Raw genomic sequence first — 14727 nt, 5'->3', positions numbered from 1 at the left:
GCATCTGCATCACAGCTCCTGGCTAGACATTTTAAAAGATGACTGGAAGAAGAGACCCCAGATTCTCTGAAAATTAGTTAATTGGTATGGTGGATAAGATAATTAGGGTTGATCCACAATTGTTTGGAACCCTAATCCTTACAACAATCATGAGCCAGACATGGGAAATGTGGGCCAGAATAGTGGATAACGTGAATGCTATCTCCCACACCGGATGCTCACAGGAGAACATCTGCAGCCAGTAGAATGACCTGCTGGGGAGAGTCCATTTCCTTGCTTTCAGGGCCCAGCAAGATGCCCAGACAACTAAGGGTGTTTCTACCAGTCCCCTCAACCTTATGCCCTGGGCTGGGAGGAGAACGTGTTGTCCATACTCCACACTAAAGGCATTGTGGGAATTCCAGGCAGAGACTGGTAAGTACACTCATCAACTTTAGGGGTGGGCAATGAAATCAGCTTCTCTGGAGGATCTTGCAAAGTTTTTTTTACTCCACGCTCTGCTTGGAGCGAACCCCTTTTCGGAAAAAACTCTGCCTCTCGCACAGCGGAGTTTACTTGCGCTGGACGACCCCTAATCTCTTCTTCAGTAGATGGTGATGTCATGTCATGCCTCTTAATGTCATGTCACTCCAGCTCATGCCAAGTTACCAGATTGTGAACAGTGCACCCCTGCTGTTAAAGTGCACCCCTACTGTTAGAAGGCCTTTTTGCACAGAAGCATCACTTCCTTCCAAAGGCAGCGGTGCACGCGCTCCGAGACTGCATGTCTTGGAAATTCAAGCCCTTGAAGCGCATTTGGGAGTCTTGGTGAGCCTTGAAGACACGAGGTGTAACCCAAGGTGCCTCGAGTGTGTGTGTTATGGCTAAATAGTGGGCCGATCAACCTGAACTCAAAAACATGCATTGTCTGGCGACCCAGACTGTTTCTTTACACAATGTTCAGACCAAGGTCGCAGCGCACGTCTAGGGATGTGAACAACAGACAGTTCTCATGTGAAGAAAAGGCGAGCAAGCAGTTTTCAAATAATAACATTTATCTGCAGTGCCGTGTGCAAAAGCAGCAAAAGTGGCAAGATGGCTTTCTAACATCTAACGCGCTTATGCTAACATGGCAATGTATGTATATAAATCGCAGCCCTCACTACAGCGGCGGGTGCACCATGTCTGCTCCAGCTTCCAGCACTTGGGCAAACTGCAGCCGGAAAGCTGAGGGGGCTCAGCGGAGGCCTTGCCCAAGAGCTGAGACATTTCTGAACACTTATTTTTAACCCAGGAGACTTCATCTTGGAGAGTTGATGAGTCTGCTGAAGTTTTACAAGTAGTTGCTGAGGGCCTCCAGCTGCTGTAGGGGCAGGTGTAGAGAAGGGGTCGGTGGCCTAGGGCCTCTAGTATCAGGCAGTCTGACCTGTGAGTCATGGACATTGCATGGCGATAGCTGGGTGCCAGCCCAGGACACTGCAGTACTCACTGGAGGTCATGTACGAGCTACGTATTAATGTTTGTCTACTAGGTGGGTTTATGGAAGGGGTGGGATTCAAGGCTTCGGGAAAAAGGGCATATCTTTAGGGAACTGGCAGGGCATTCTAATAAAAAATAAGAATAGTAGCCATTATACTTTCTCTGGGACCCCTTGGGCGTGATTTTGGCCCGCATACAGAACCAGCGTGTTGCTGTCTCCCAGGGATATATTCGGGAGCTTAATTTAGAGAGCGGGTCACGTGTGTCCACACGCAGTGCTCTCAGTCAGTGAGGGTCCCTTGCAGAAACATTGGTGCTAGACACTGTAGTGGAAACAGTCGGTGCCCTAGCCCTGTAGCTATCAACCGAGGAGCCCAGCTGCATGGGCTTGGCTCGGGTAGGAGGAGGCACCCACTCTGCAGGACGAGACCTAGCTACACATCACACACAACAGAGAGAGAGAGTCCAATCTTAGGGTGAGTAGCAGCACAGTAAACTGCTGTGGGGTTGGCTAAGTGACTGTAGGGACGTCAGTGGGTGACTTAGGTTGGGGTGCTGCAAAAGCAGAGGTTAGAGTGTGTGCTCACTTCTTCCAAAAGTGCGCAAAGAGACTTGAGTCAGCGGAGGAAAGGCCTGGTGGCACAAAACCCATATTGTTTGTAATTGTACACACAAAATCGCCTTTGTGAAGGGAATTCTATTCAGCTTGTTATTTTTCTTTATTACTAAATATCCACTGATGTGCAAACTTGCCATATTTATTGTATTTTTCGGAGCTAGATAGGTTAGTGAAGCTCTATGAAATTGTTTTGTTGCCAGTGCTCCAGTCCCCCCAGCTCAGTCCCTGATGATTGTGTGCAGCACGTGAATCATGTCATGACTTGCAGTCTGATTCATTTATAGGAATATGTGATGGGGACTGTCGCACTTATCACACACAATGCGACAACCTTGTCTTAGGGCGAAGCAGAACTCCGCAGAGTTTTATGCAACTCTGCAGCATTCCGCGTAGTATAACTCCACAATGTCTGACCATCCCTAATCACTCTCTATCACTAACAAATTTCCCCTCTAGGCACTCTGGCACCCCCACTCAATAACTCATATCTCTTCACTGATAACAACATTTCCATATAAGATAGCTCAATGATGTCCGTCACAACATGCTACATTCCCTACTTAATCACAATTAGGCCCGGGCGGAACTCGTGTAGCCATGCTGTGCCAGAACTCTGTGAAGTTGTAAAAAAACTCTGCCACTCTACGCGGAGTTCCGCAATCGGGACGAGTTCCCTAGTTCCAATTGTGCGCATGACTTTTACACCATACGTCAATGTGAAGTATGTTCACGTCCAGAAAACTCGCGCAAACACCACCAAGTGGTTTGCAATGGGCGTGGCCATCTTGTTTCTCACTCTATTTATGGTGCTGGGGCCTACTTTTTCATCCTTTCTCAATCTATTTAATCATTGTCTTATAAAACTTTTTTCCCCTCATTTTTATTTACTGTCCTACCTTTTCTCTTTGTGAGTGTGTATTTTATGTTTTTCTACTTTTTGGTGTTTTTTGTGTGAGTTTTGTACTATTTTTTTGCTTTACTTCCTTTTTTTACCTTCCTTAGTTCTTTTTCCTGATACTTTTTTTCTCTCTTCCCCCCAGTGCCATAGCAGAGCAGGGCGCAAAAAAAAGGGCAGCAGTCACCTTCCTTGCAGAAGGCGGCGCCTGGAAGGGGTGCAGCCCTGTGCCTCGTTTTCAGAGGTGGAAGTGGCAGTGCTGGTTTATTATGTCCAGCGCCACCTCCCCTCCACCCTTGCAGCAGGCGGCAGGCCTGGGTCTGGATACGGACTCACGGAGCATTGGGCAAGGGTGTGCCGGGCAGTGTACTGCTGCTCTCTTTTCCAGCACACCAAGCAGCAGCTGATGCACAGGTGATCTCACATCCTGGACTGGGACCAGGACCTGCTAGGAGTAGAGGTCATGGGGGTGATGAGTAATTAATAATAGTATTAGTACTTGTGATCTATGCTATTGATAATATTTTTTTCCAAAATAGCAAGCATGCTGCTCACACCCAGGTAAGTTAAGTATACAAATATTATGTGATAATTATTCTAAACAGGTGCTCGGCACTACCTAATCGTACTTGTTGGCGCTCGCTTGGGCTGCCTATGTAAAAGTAATGCAGTGACTCCTTTGTCGTGTCACTAAGATAGTGGTAGTTAGTATTAGTAATTTAGCTGTGCACATCCTCTCACTTCAGTTCTTAGAGACTTTGCTTTGGAGCTCGTACAGTGTCAAGCAACCAATTTGGTATGCATGTGTCCATTTATGCATTTAAAGAAAAATGCAGACTTAGTGAATTGGCCCGTCAAAGGAGGTTGAGAATGAGATTGGGAATGAGATCAGAAGCAAACATCATTTGTTGCAATTTATTAGTAATTCCAAAATCTAGTTTGCTAAATTTGGAATAGGGCTAGGTAGGTTTAGGAAATTTGGACTAGGATAGAACGGTCCACGATACTACTAGTCGATCTGATTTAGAAAAGTTCAATGTTGTTGCGATTGACATTTTCCTGACGAAAATTATTTTTGTAGAGATTATTTTATTTACCACCAATCTTTTTTTGTCTTTATGTCTTACATCAGCATTCAGGGGTAAGAAGGGGGCTGAGACGGGTGAGGGAGCTGCTGTAGGTGCCTCACAATGTTCCTCTGCTGATGGCTCTGCTGGCCCCAGTAAGTCCTCCTGTTGCTAACATTAAAATGTATGTCCCTAACTTTTACCGCTCTTCATTTTTTCCAAATCCTCTTCAATCTATCCATTTCTAAATTCTTGTTATCCCTGCATTATCCTATTTACTTATTTTCTATATTTCAAGTTTCTGTACTACTCAGTATGTAGCTTCCTTTCTACTGCTTTGTCAGTCAGCTTTCTATATATATTTTGTGGACTGCCTAGTGGTGGTACTGTAAGACTCAGAGAACCCATTGGTCACAAACTACTACTCTGCCGTGAAGATTGAATGCCCATGTAAGGTATTCTATGTATATTTGTTGAGATGAGGAGGCTTTCTTTTACTTGCTCATGCTCAATCAGTAAAAGGACAGCGTGGCCATAGTGGCCATAGTCATGTTGTACACCCCAAAGTTGTATATAAGCTAGGCCTGGGCGATAAATTCCGTTCCACTCGCGGAATTTGGGTTATTTCGCGTTCCGCGGAGAATGCGGAATTGGCCAAAATTCTGCGTTCCGCGGATTTGCGGAATTTTTTGCTTGTTTGCGTTCTCAAAAAGCGTGTTCGCAAAATATTTCCCCCCCCCGAGCATGCAAACAGCGTTCGCGAACAGGAAAAAAGCATTGCGAACAAGCAATTCCGTGTGTTCGTGGAATTTCTGCGTGCTTGCGGAGATTGTTTACCGTTTCGCGGAGCTTTGCGTAGCGCGACTACGCAAATTCCGCCCACCCCTTCTATTAGCTAGGCCTAGTATTAGCAGCAATTGGTGATGACTGTGAACCAAGGCTGGAAGGAAGTATGAGGAGGACAGGCCCATTGCATTTGTCAACCAAGAGCATGTGTCAAGTTGTCCACTCTTTTATTTCTTTTCAAATATTCAGTTTTATCAATAGCTCTGCTAGTCCATTACAGTGTGTCTTGAGGCTTTTCAAAAATTGCCACCACCAAAATGCCTAACCCAATATTTTTAATAGAAGGTACTGTAACCAAATTGTAGTGATGTGTGTGGTTATATTTTGCTATAAAAGAAATTAATAGGGAGAGAAATATCTGGCATCTAACAAAGTGTAATGTTTTTTCTAGCCGCACTGACCACCAGTGCTGGGGCCAGCAGTACCGGCGCCAGTCAGTCAGCAGATGCGGCAGCGATACAAGGGGGTGAGCCAGCGGCAGTGGCGGGCAGTGGTAAGTCATATTGCTTGCTTATTGACAATTAATTATTTACTCACTGCAAGTGTGTACTGTTGACTTGTGAACAGTTAAACACACCCTTCTTTAGCAGAGATAGCGGGAGTTGAGTAATGGCCTCCTCTATCTACAACTCAGCAGACACAGTTTTATAAAGACCTTTGACTATGATGGCTTGATGGAAAAGGAAAAGAAGGATGCAAGGAGAAAGGATGGGTGAAATGTAATATGATTGGAAGAGAAGGATGCGTGGGTGAAAGGATGCATATAGGTGGTTGATAGGATGAATGGGTGGGTGAAGGATGGATGAAAGGGTATAAGGGTGAAAGGATGCCTGCCTGGGTGGGTAAAAGTGTATGGGTGAAAGGATGCCTGACTGGGTGGGTGAAGGGAATCCTCAGATGGGTTTGATGGGTGAAAGGATGCATGCGTAGGTACATTTATGTTGGTGAAAGGTTTGTTGAGACTGAGAGCCATGTTTGGATGGATGGTTTTCAATGGAGAAGGCAGTATTGAGGGAATGTAAAACTTAAACGGTGAGTAGCAAAGCCATGGGTGAAGAATGATAATACTAGAAGAACAATGCAATGATGAATGGAAAAACCTTTGAATTGAGAAGAAACAAGAGACTAGGGTGCTCCTCCGGAGTGACGCTCTTCTCACCTTTACTTGCTTGGAATGGTTTTTATCAAGGTTTTGATTCAAAGGGTTGAGGTGGTATTTTTAGACTACTCCCTTGACTCACAGTAGTTTTCAAGCACAACATATATTATATATATTCCTACCTACCCACCCATCATCAATCACCTCCCTCCCTCCTTCCCCGTGGCCTTTTGTCAGTGACACCCATGGTGACCTCACGGCTGCATGGTTACATCCGCGGCACTGTATTGTTGGCTGTGCAATGTGCATCTGCCTCAGTTAATGGGTAGGCCCATTTACAAATTTCATGGCAATTCAAAAAATAGTTGCGCTTCCCTACTCTCCCAGTGCCCACTCAGTCACTTACTAATACATAAACCCTTTCCTAGGTTCCTATTGTCCTAGCCTCCCATAACATTTAAAAAAAACGATCTTAGCATGCGCCACATTCCTCTGGTCAAGTGATATATTTTATTATGGCTTGCATAATGGATTACCATTTTTCCCTTTCATCATTTGCCAAACAAAGTGACCCACTATTGGCAAAAGTTTAGCACTTGATGATTATGATCAGTGAAACATCTACCTACCAGAGTAAGTTAATAATCCTTTTCCTTGCTGGCAAGCAAATCTATTTAATGGAAAAAAGTAATGTCAAAGTGTGGCGATGGAGAATGAGGCCAGGGAGTAATGTGGGACTAAGAGTAAGTGCCTTTGCATTTTGCGGATGGGATAGTCTGTGACGAACGTGCCAAATACTATACCCTGATCCTTAATCTTTCCCTGTACTGCAGTGCATTGCTTTTCCTACCATCTACTTAATGAGCATTGAGGAGGATGTCTGTCTGCATGATTGATATTATATAGTACCCCATTTGACATATATCATTTGTAGTAACTATTCATCTACCTTGTAGTCAGGGTGGAATTTGAAAGGCATTTAGCAGAGCATGGCCATGATAGGAATAAGATAATTGTCTATTACAGCTGCACCAACTGCAGACAGTAGCATAGTAAGGGGAGTATGTCTGGGGTGGCAGTTGAGCTGGCATGCCTCCATTAATGTAGCTCAACAAGAGAGAGAAGAATACTTGTGCACTCCATAGTGCATAATTTCTCAAAGCCTAATCACATCCAAAATCGAATGGCCCGAGGATACCAGCAAATGTACTGCTACTGTGCCACTATACAATTGTATGTGTTTTGCTAAGATTATTGTTTACAGTTTGTCTTTTTTCTTTCTTGATATAGCTACTCATGTTGATCCAACTCCTAACAGGCAGGAGATAACAGCCCCGACCCAGCAGAGGAAACTGGAGGCCATCAGGGCCGAATACCAGTGGCTGGTGTTCATGGAGGAGGAGGAGGCAGCAGAATACGCTGCAGATGCCCCAGGCCCCAGCCAGGTCCCAGTGCCTCCAGTACACATTCACCACGGTCCGATAGCAGCCCGCCACCATTCCATCACTACTGCTTCCCCTATTTCCACACATTTCAGTGCTGCATCATGCAGAGACTGGGGTACATGGAAGCCAGGCATGAGGAATGGATGGGGAGGCACATGAACACCATTAACAAGTTCCTAGCACACTGTTAGTGCCCTCTTCTGCCCCTTTTTTAAATCCGTTTTGTGGTGGACTTGTTGTGGGGAGTGGGTGGTAATGTGGGAGTTGGGGCATTTGGGGGATTTTCTTCAGGGACAATTTAATTTTGGACTTTACTTTAGACACTACTGGGGATTGGACATCCCGCTTTTAAAATCTGCTGATAGTGTAACAACAAAATAGTTATGTGGTATACTCCCTTGTCCTAGTACTCTCACCTCCTAGTCTCTGCAGTCTGCAACTACATATATATTAACCGCTAAGGACTTGGAGTGGGGGGTGAGTTTCCTTTGCACTTCAAAAATCAACCACAGTTCTCTTACATGATTAGACGAAGCAAGGGCTGCCTGGTTTCACAAGGTGCCATGGTGGTGGTAGTAGTAGCATGCTAGCGGACTAACAGTGAAGGAGTCATAATCGAGGTCCCACTCCCTCTTAGGCAAACTCAAACTGTAGGATAAGAATTATTCACCTCAGGGAACTAACTAAATTGAAATAAAAACTGAGTTAAATGCAGTTATTAAATGCAAGCTTTAAAAAAATTGAGACCGTAGCCAGAGTAAACTACTTGTACACAAGAAGAGAGACAATAGAGAAAATATATTAAGCAATGCTAAATTGAATTATTCAGAACAATGTTGAGCTAGTAAAAATTACGAAATGAAGTCGACTCAAAATACGAAGTGGACAAGGGTAAGCTTTGATGCAATGCAGTGCCTGAATGATGATACTGGCGATGTTGTTTCTCTGAAAATATCGAACACTGTTTTTGTGCGTGGGTGGGTACATAGTAAATATGGCCAGTGTGGGCTATACTTAGAGCTGAAGATCCTCATCCTGCACTGAGTTGGTGTTGTTTTCACCACATCTGCCCCACCAAGTGTGTGATCAATTAATGCTGTGAATTATTAAATCACACCTCAATCAATCAATCATGTTTGTTAAGCGTGACTACTCACCTGTAAGGGTCTCAATGCGCTGGGGGGGTGGGGAGGTGCAGGTTCCAGTCCATCAAGGAGGGGGTCTGTCGAAGAGCCAAGTATTGAGGTTTCTCGTGAAAATGGAGAGTGATGTTGTCTGTCTGAGGTGGAGTAGTTGGGCGTTCCAGGCCCTGGCTGCGAGGAAGGAGAAGGAGCGGCCTCCTGATCTGGTCTTTCTGGTGTGGGGGACCACGGCGTAGGAGAGCTGGGCTGATCGTAGGGTCCTTTGGGGTGCGTGGAATTTGAGTCGGCTGTTCAGGTATGCTGGTCCGATGTTGTGGAGAGCTTCGTGTGCGTGGGTGAGGATCTTGAAGGTGATTCTAGTCTCGATGGCGAGCCAGTGGAGTGTGCGCAGGTGCTGGGAGATATGGCAGTGTCTTGGCAGGTTGAGGACCAGTCTTACTGCAATGTTTTGGATGCTTTGTAGCTTGCGGGTGAGGTTTTTGTTTATTACGGCGTAGAGTGCGTTGCCGTAGTCGAGTCTGCTGGTGACAAGGGTGTGAGTGATGGTCTTTCTGTGCTCGAGGGAGATCCTTTTGAAGGTCTTGCATAGGAGGCAGAGGGTGTGGAAGTAGGAGGATGCGACACAGTTGATCTGGCTGTTCATTTTGAGCTCTGAGTCCAGGATGATTCCAAGGTTGCGTGCATGGTCCGTGAGGGTGAGTGGGTGTCCGAGGGCGGGGGCAACTAAGTGTTGTTGCAGGCGTCGGGGTGTGGGCCCATGATGAGTACTTCTGTTTTGTCGGTGTTGAGTTGTAGGCAGCTGCTTTTCATCCATTTGGCGACAGCTTCCAAGACTTATTGAAAGTTGTGTTTGGCTGCGTTGGGTTCGTTGGATAGGGAGAGGATGAGTTGGGTGTTGTCTGCATATGAAACAATGTTGAGTCCATGGGTTCTGATGATGGGGCAAGCAGAGCCATGTAGACGTTGACGAGCGTGGGGCTGAGGGAGGAACCCGCAGGTGGTTGGTGTAGGGTCTGAGAGAAAACGAGGGAGTCTGACCCACTGCGCTCTGCCGAAGAGTGTCCAAGTCCAGGGCCTTGTCCCGGATCCCTGCGTCGTGGAGTCTGCGTGTTAGGGTGCGGTGGGAGACTGTGTCGAAGGCTGCTGAGAGGTCAAGGAGGATGAGGGCTACTGTTTCTCCTCTGTCCAGGAGGGAGCGGATGTCGTCTGTTGCGGTGAGGAAGGCATTTTCTGTGCTGTGTTTTTTTCTGAAGCCGGATTGGGAGGAGTCAAGGATGTTGTGCTTTTTGATGAAGGCGGCGAGTTGGCTGTTGATGTCTTTCTCGATGACTTTCACTGGAGCAGCGAGATGGGTCTGTAGTTTTTGAGGTCGGTGGGGTCCGCCGAGGGCTTTTATCAGGAGGGGTTTGACCTCGGCGTGTTTCCAATCGTCGTGGAAAGACACGGTCACCAGGGAGCGGTTGATGGTGTGGCGAAGCATGGGTGCGATGGTGTTCATGGCTCTGTTGAAGATGTGGTGGGGGCAGGGGTCCGTGGGGGCCCCAGAGTGGATTGACTACATAGTGTTCCATGGGTCTTCGGTGGTGAGGGCTGTCCATCTGCCAATCATTGGTTTCAGAGTGTCGGGGGTGACTGGTGAGGGTTCAGTGTGTTGGTTGTCATAGATGTTCTTGATTTTGTGGTGGAAGATGGTGCTGAGTTTGTTGCAGAGGTCTTGTGATGGAGGAATATCAGTAGACTCGCTGGTGGGTTGGGTGAACTCCTTGATGATGTTGAAGAGTTCTTTGCTGTTGTGTGCATGTGTGGAGATTCTGTCTCTGATCGCTGTTTTTCTCATATTTCTGATGAGTTGGTGGTGGGCGTTGGTGGCAGTTCTGAAGTTGTTGGGGCTTCTGTGGGTTTGGAGTTCCTACAGGCCTTTTCAAGGCAGTGGCATGTGCGTCTGGACTCTCGAAGTTTGGTGGTAAACCATCTGGCTTTCTTGGATTGTGTGTTGCTGATCTTCTTGAGAAAACTCTCAAGTGTCATCTTGATCATCAATTTATCATTATGAATCATAATAATAATATAATAATCTGTAGCTTAACAGCAAATGCATAATGTGATGATCATTCACGATTAAATGACTGTCTCCAGTTACCTTCAACAACAGGCCCCCACCCAACCACCACTTAGCTTCAAATTTGAGACACACAGCACTGAACACACATACCTAGCAACTTAGCATTTTCCCAAACAAGTTAAATCAACACACCGCTGTCCCCAATCACCACCACTCCACAGAGTTGGGTAGGCAAGTTTAAGCCACTTTAAAGTTATCACAAAATTGGTTGGTTTCAGTGAAGTTGAAAACGTGCTTCTTCTGGTGGCAGTTCTTGAAGTAGTCACGCCCACGCCCTAAGTCATTCCATCATCCCTGATCCTCCTGACTCCGAGTAAGGTGTCTAACTCTGTACTGACTGTGTCACGACTGCAATAGATCGACCTGTAGTAAATTTTGTTATTGCACAAAAAGAGAAACATTGTGTAATTTTTTGTGTTTGCATTATCTATTCTAAAGGGACTGGTCGGATCTGACTCTTTGAGGAGTATAAAGCAGAAACAATTAACAAAAGCAGTGTAGAGTGGACCCGGTGAAGAAATCTCGCTATCTCTCAAAGGAGAAGGAAAAAATCATCTTCAGGGAAAAAAAGGACCAGCCATCAGTAGGCCATCAACATTGTAAATCATCACAAACACATTTAACTGTTATAGTTAAAGATAATCAAACACCCAGTGTTACTGCCTGCAACCAAACAAATTGTCTCAACACACTCACAAACACCAATCACTCAGCATGCAATGCATGCCATTTACCTGTTCTTCTAATTCAGGCGGGGTCACTGTGACCATGGTACATTGCAGATCCATTGTTCATGAAGCAGAGAATGGCCAGTCTAAATCAAATAACGTGAGGCAGTCCGGCTAGGGTTGGAGGCCCAGGGTTGGAGGCAGGCACACATTTATTTGTATCTCTCCATCCAATGTCCTTGAGGGAAATAGGTGGGGTGGAGGGGTTCTTCACTGCACACTGTTGCAACTCCAATCCTGCAATAAAATGTATCTAAGAGTAATACGGTGGGGCTGACTTAGTTAACCAGACACAAACAAATACAATTAAATAACGTACCCATAGCTATGAAAGAAAGCAGATCAGCCATAGAGACTGAGAGAGAACGTTCTACGGTTGTTGGCCCAAGCCTAGTAGTCAGGGAAGTAGAACTCATCCTCAAACTCTGATGGTTTGCCCAGAAGTATTTAATCTAGCACACTACTTCCATGACCTCAGTCTCTCTCATCTTCCTTCTGTCGTACTTTAGGTATGGAGTAATCTGGTGGTATAAAATGCTGATTCATCTGAAAAAGGAATCAAAATGGTCAGTAAAGGTTTGTACTTTGGACCATTCCACAAAAGAAAATGAGAGGAGGTCCAGTGCTAACATTTTTGCTAGCTTCGCGTTGTACAAACGTGCCATTAGTTTGCTGCGTTCATACTGCCCCTCCTGCCTAAACATGCCAGGAATAGTAGCCTGTTTTTTTTTCTTTTCTGCTGCCACTGATGCAGGTGACTTCTTGATAGCAGACGTTGGTAGGCTCAATGGGTGTTTCAGCGGGGCAGTCACGGTCCTCTCTTGCCTCGGTGTCACTGTGATATTGCTGATGTGGGTGATACTACTGCACTACTGGGGAGAGGGCTGCTTTTTATAACAAAATGTCTTCCTGTTCTTCACCTCCTGCTGTGATTGGATTGGATTTCCTTCTCAGCCTTTCCCACCATTCACCAACAACACTTGCAGTTTTTTGGCCGCTAAGGTAGGCCTCCCACTGGATCCTATGGTGCTTTCTCAAATGGTTTGTTTAACCCCCTGTACCATAGTTTGTACCAAGCTTACCCTGACAAAAATGTACTCCACAAATGGAGCTTATGGCAATGTTCACCTCCTTCATGCTAACCGTAAAGAAGTCCCAAACTGGGAAGGTCAACTTTCTGACGCTGGTGCCACTGCCAATGTCGGATAATCTGGCGATACGTGGGCGTTTTGACATTTGACTCTCTGCAGTACCTACTTACACTTAGGTGGTTGTGGATGTAGGTCCCTGTCGGTACTTTGCAAATATGTCAGCTGGCGGTGGTATCTGTTATGCCACATCCCTCCCAGCAAGTTGGTATACGGTCTTGTCCGTCTCCACTGGGGCTGGGCTAACATCCATGATGACTCGTCTTTATCCTCCTCTTCTACATCTGCTCCAAAACTCTAAGGCATTCAGTAACCTTCCTTTTCCCTAACCGTGTCTCACTCCCTGACAGAGGCAGGATTCAAGTGGTGTCTAGATCATCAGAAATGGGGCTTGGAGAAGATGATGCACTAACCCTCCTTTTTTATTTGGATATCTAGAAGACAATGGATCTTCTGAAAGAGTGGTTTCCTCTACCTCCTCAGCATGAAGCTCACTCTTCTGAACTGCTCGTACTTCAAGAGGAACTACTATTGGTGGTGGGGGCTGTTGTTGTTGTCCACTTTCTAGGTTTCCTGCAACAATTGGGTACTACTTTGCAATAGAGATGAGTCGATTTCAACATCACTGTTCATCTACATTGCCTTTATTAAGCTGGCTGCCTATGTGAAAGACATGGGCTTGGGCCTAGGTTGAGGTGAGTCCACTGATGCGGGGGTGCTGCTCCCAGATTGCTCCTCATCGGCCAGTGCAGGAGGTCTTTTTATTTTCCACAAATAAGGTCTGGGTTGACATACCAGCTGTGGTAAGCTCATTTTTCTTTGAACTGGCTACTTTCTTGGTAGCATCTTTCTTTGGGGCCATCCTGAAGTTTTCAGTTAGCAGTGGCACTGAGCTTCACAAGTTGAAGAGATGTCTGTGCGATGTGTGGGTCGCCTTCTGCCTGGCAGTACTATGGGTGATGTTGCCTCTTGTGGCCCTCAAAGAAAAGTAGCACAAAGAACATGAGTGAAACGTGGCATTGTTACAGTTCAATTAGTAGTACAAACAAACAATATCATTTAGTGTGGTCACTGGTTAATCTTATTCTAAATAATTAACAATACAGTGTACACTCAGGAAGGATGAAAAAGAAAAACAACAACAATAACACAATAATGTAACTGTTTGCTTTATGTGCATCACATGGGATGTGGCACTCAGGGAGGTGCAGCTGACAAATGACAATGGAATAATTCTTTGACAATGAATGCTGTTGTGCACATATAGCAAACATGGGGTTGACTCATTGATGTCAGATGTTATGAAAATGTTTTACAAAAACAACAGCAAAAAAGAAAATTAAAATTTTTTTTTTTTTTTTTTAAATAAAAAAATATTAAAATAAACAAATTATAAACATTTACAAATTATTATTTATAAAAAAAATTGAAAAAAATTACATTTGAAAAAATATAAATAAGTGAAGTTATCCTCAATGGTATATTAATACTTTGTTAAACTGCTATCTGAGCCACTGAGAACAATATTATATCTGTCTTACATACGGGTTCAGAAAAGGCAGAAGCACCATTGACCAGTGCCTTAACTTATCTATATTAATAAGTAAATATACTGTGGCAAAGGAAGGTTGTCTAAGGATGGCATTTAACAGGTCAAAGCTGTGGAATATCTTGATGGATAAAGGTCTTGACCCACGTTTAGTGCATTTTCTGGCTGACCTTCATCAAGATCTTACTGCCTCGGTTAGGATTTCACAGGATGGCAAACGTGCAAGCATTTTAAAATCTGCCAGAGGCATCTGTCAGGGGTGTATTCTGGCGCCTTTGCTTTTTACACTTTATATTAACGACCTGGACAAGTCACTATTGGCGGCGTCTCTGGATATTCCGCTTATAGGAGACTGTCCCATCCCGGTTCTCCTATACGCGGATGACGCTGTCCTTTTAGCACGTACTGCGGTGGGCCTCCAGCGGCTCTTAGACGCCTTTGGGGCCCACATGCAGTCGTTGGATTTGGTAATAAATATCGGAAAGTCTCACATTGTGTCATCTGGTCTTAGAGCAAGAAAATCTAAATCTTTTTATTGTAAGGGGCTGGAAGGGACTGCGGTTTCTTCTTTTATTTACTTAGGGGTTGTTTTTGATGATGGGTCTTCTT

At 45.2% G+C, this 14727-nt stretch overlaps 1 protein-coding gene across 6 annotated transcripts in view; it reads left to right on the top strand.

The window, feature by feature from the left end:
- LOC146821589 (up-regulator of cell proliferation-like) overlaps positions 1-14727 on the top strand; it is a 156386-nt gene that overhangs the window by 87890 nt on the left and 53769 nt on the right. For 2 of the 6 annotated variants that reach the window (XM_085612609.1, XM_085612613.1), the window contains exons 3-4: positions 4105-4194; positions 5277-5378. The exons of the other annotated variants lie outside the window; for them this stretch is intronic. In XM_085612609.1, coding sequence (XP_085468735.1) covers positions 4105-4194; positions 5277-5378 — 192 coding nt within the window. The remainder of the gene's footprint in view (positions 1-4104; positions 4195-5276; positions 5379-14727) is intronic. 6 annotated transcript variants of the gene reach the window in all.

Source organism: Triturus cristatus, chromosome 6 (assembly GCF_964204655.1).
Source record: "Triturus cristatus chromosome 6, aTriCri1.1, whole genome shotgun sequence".
NCBI classification, from domain to species: domain Eukaryota; kingdom Metazoa; phylum Chordata; class Amphibia; order Caudata; family Salamandridae; genus Triturus; species Triturus cristatus.
This window is presented reverse-complemented; position numbering and strand designations above follow the sequence as displayed.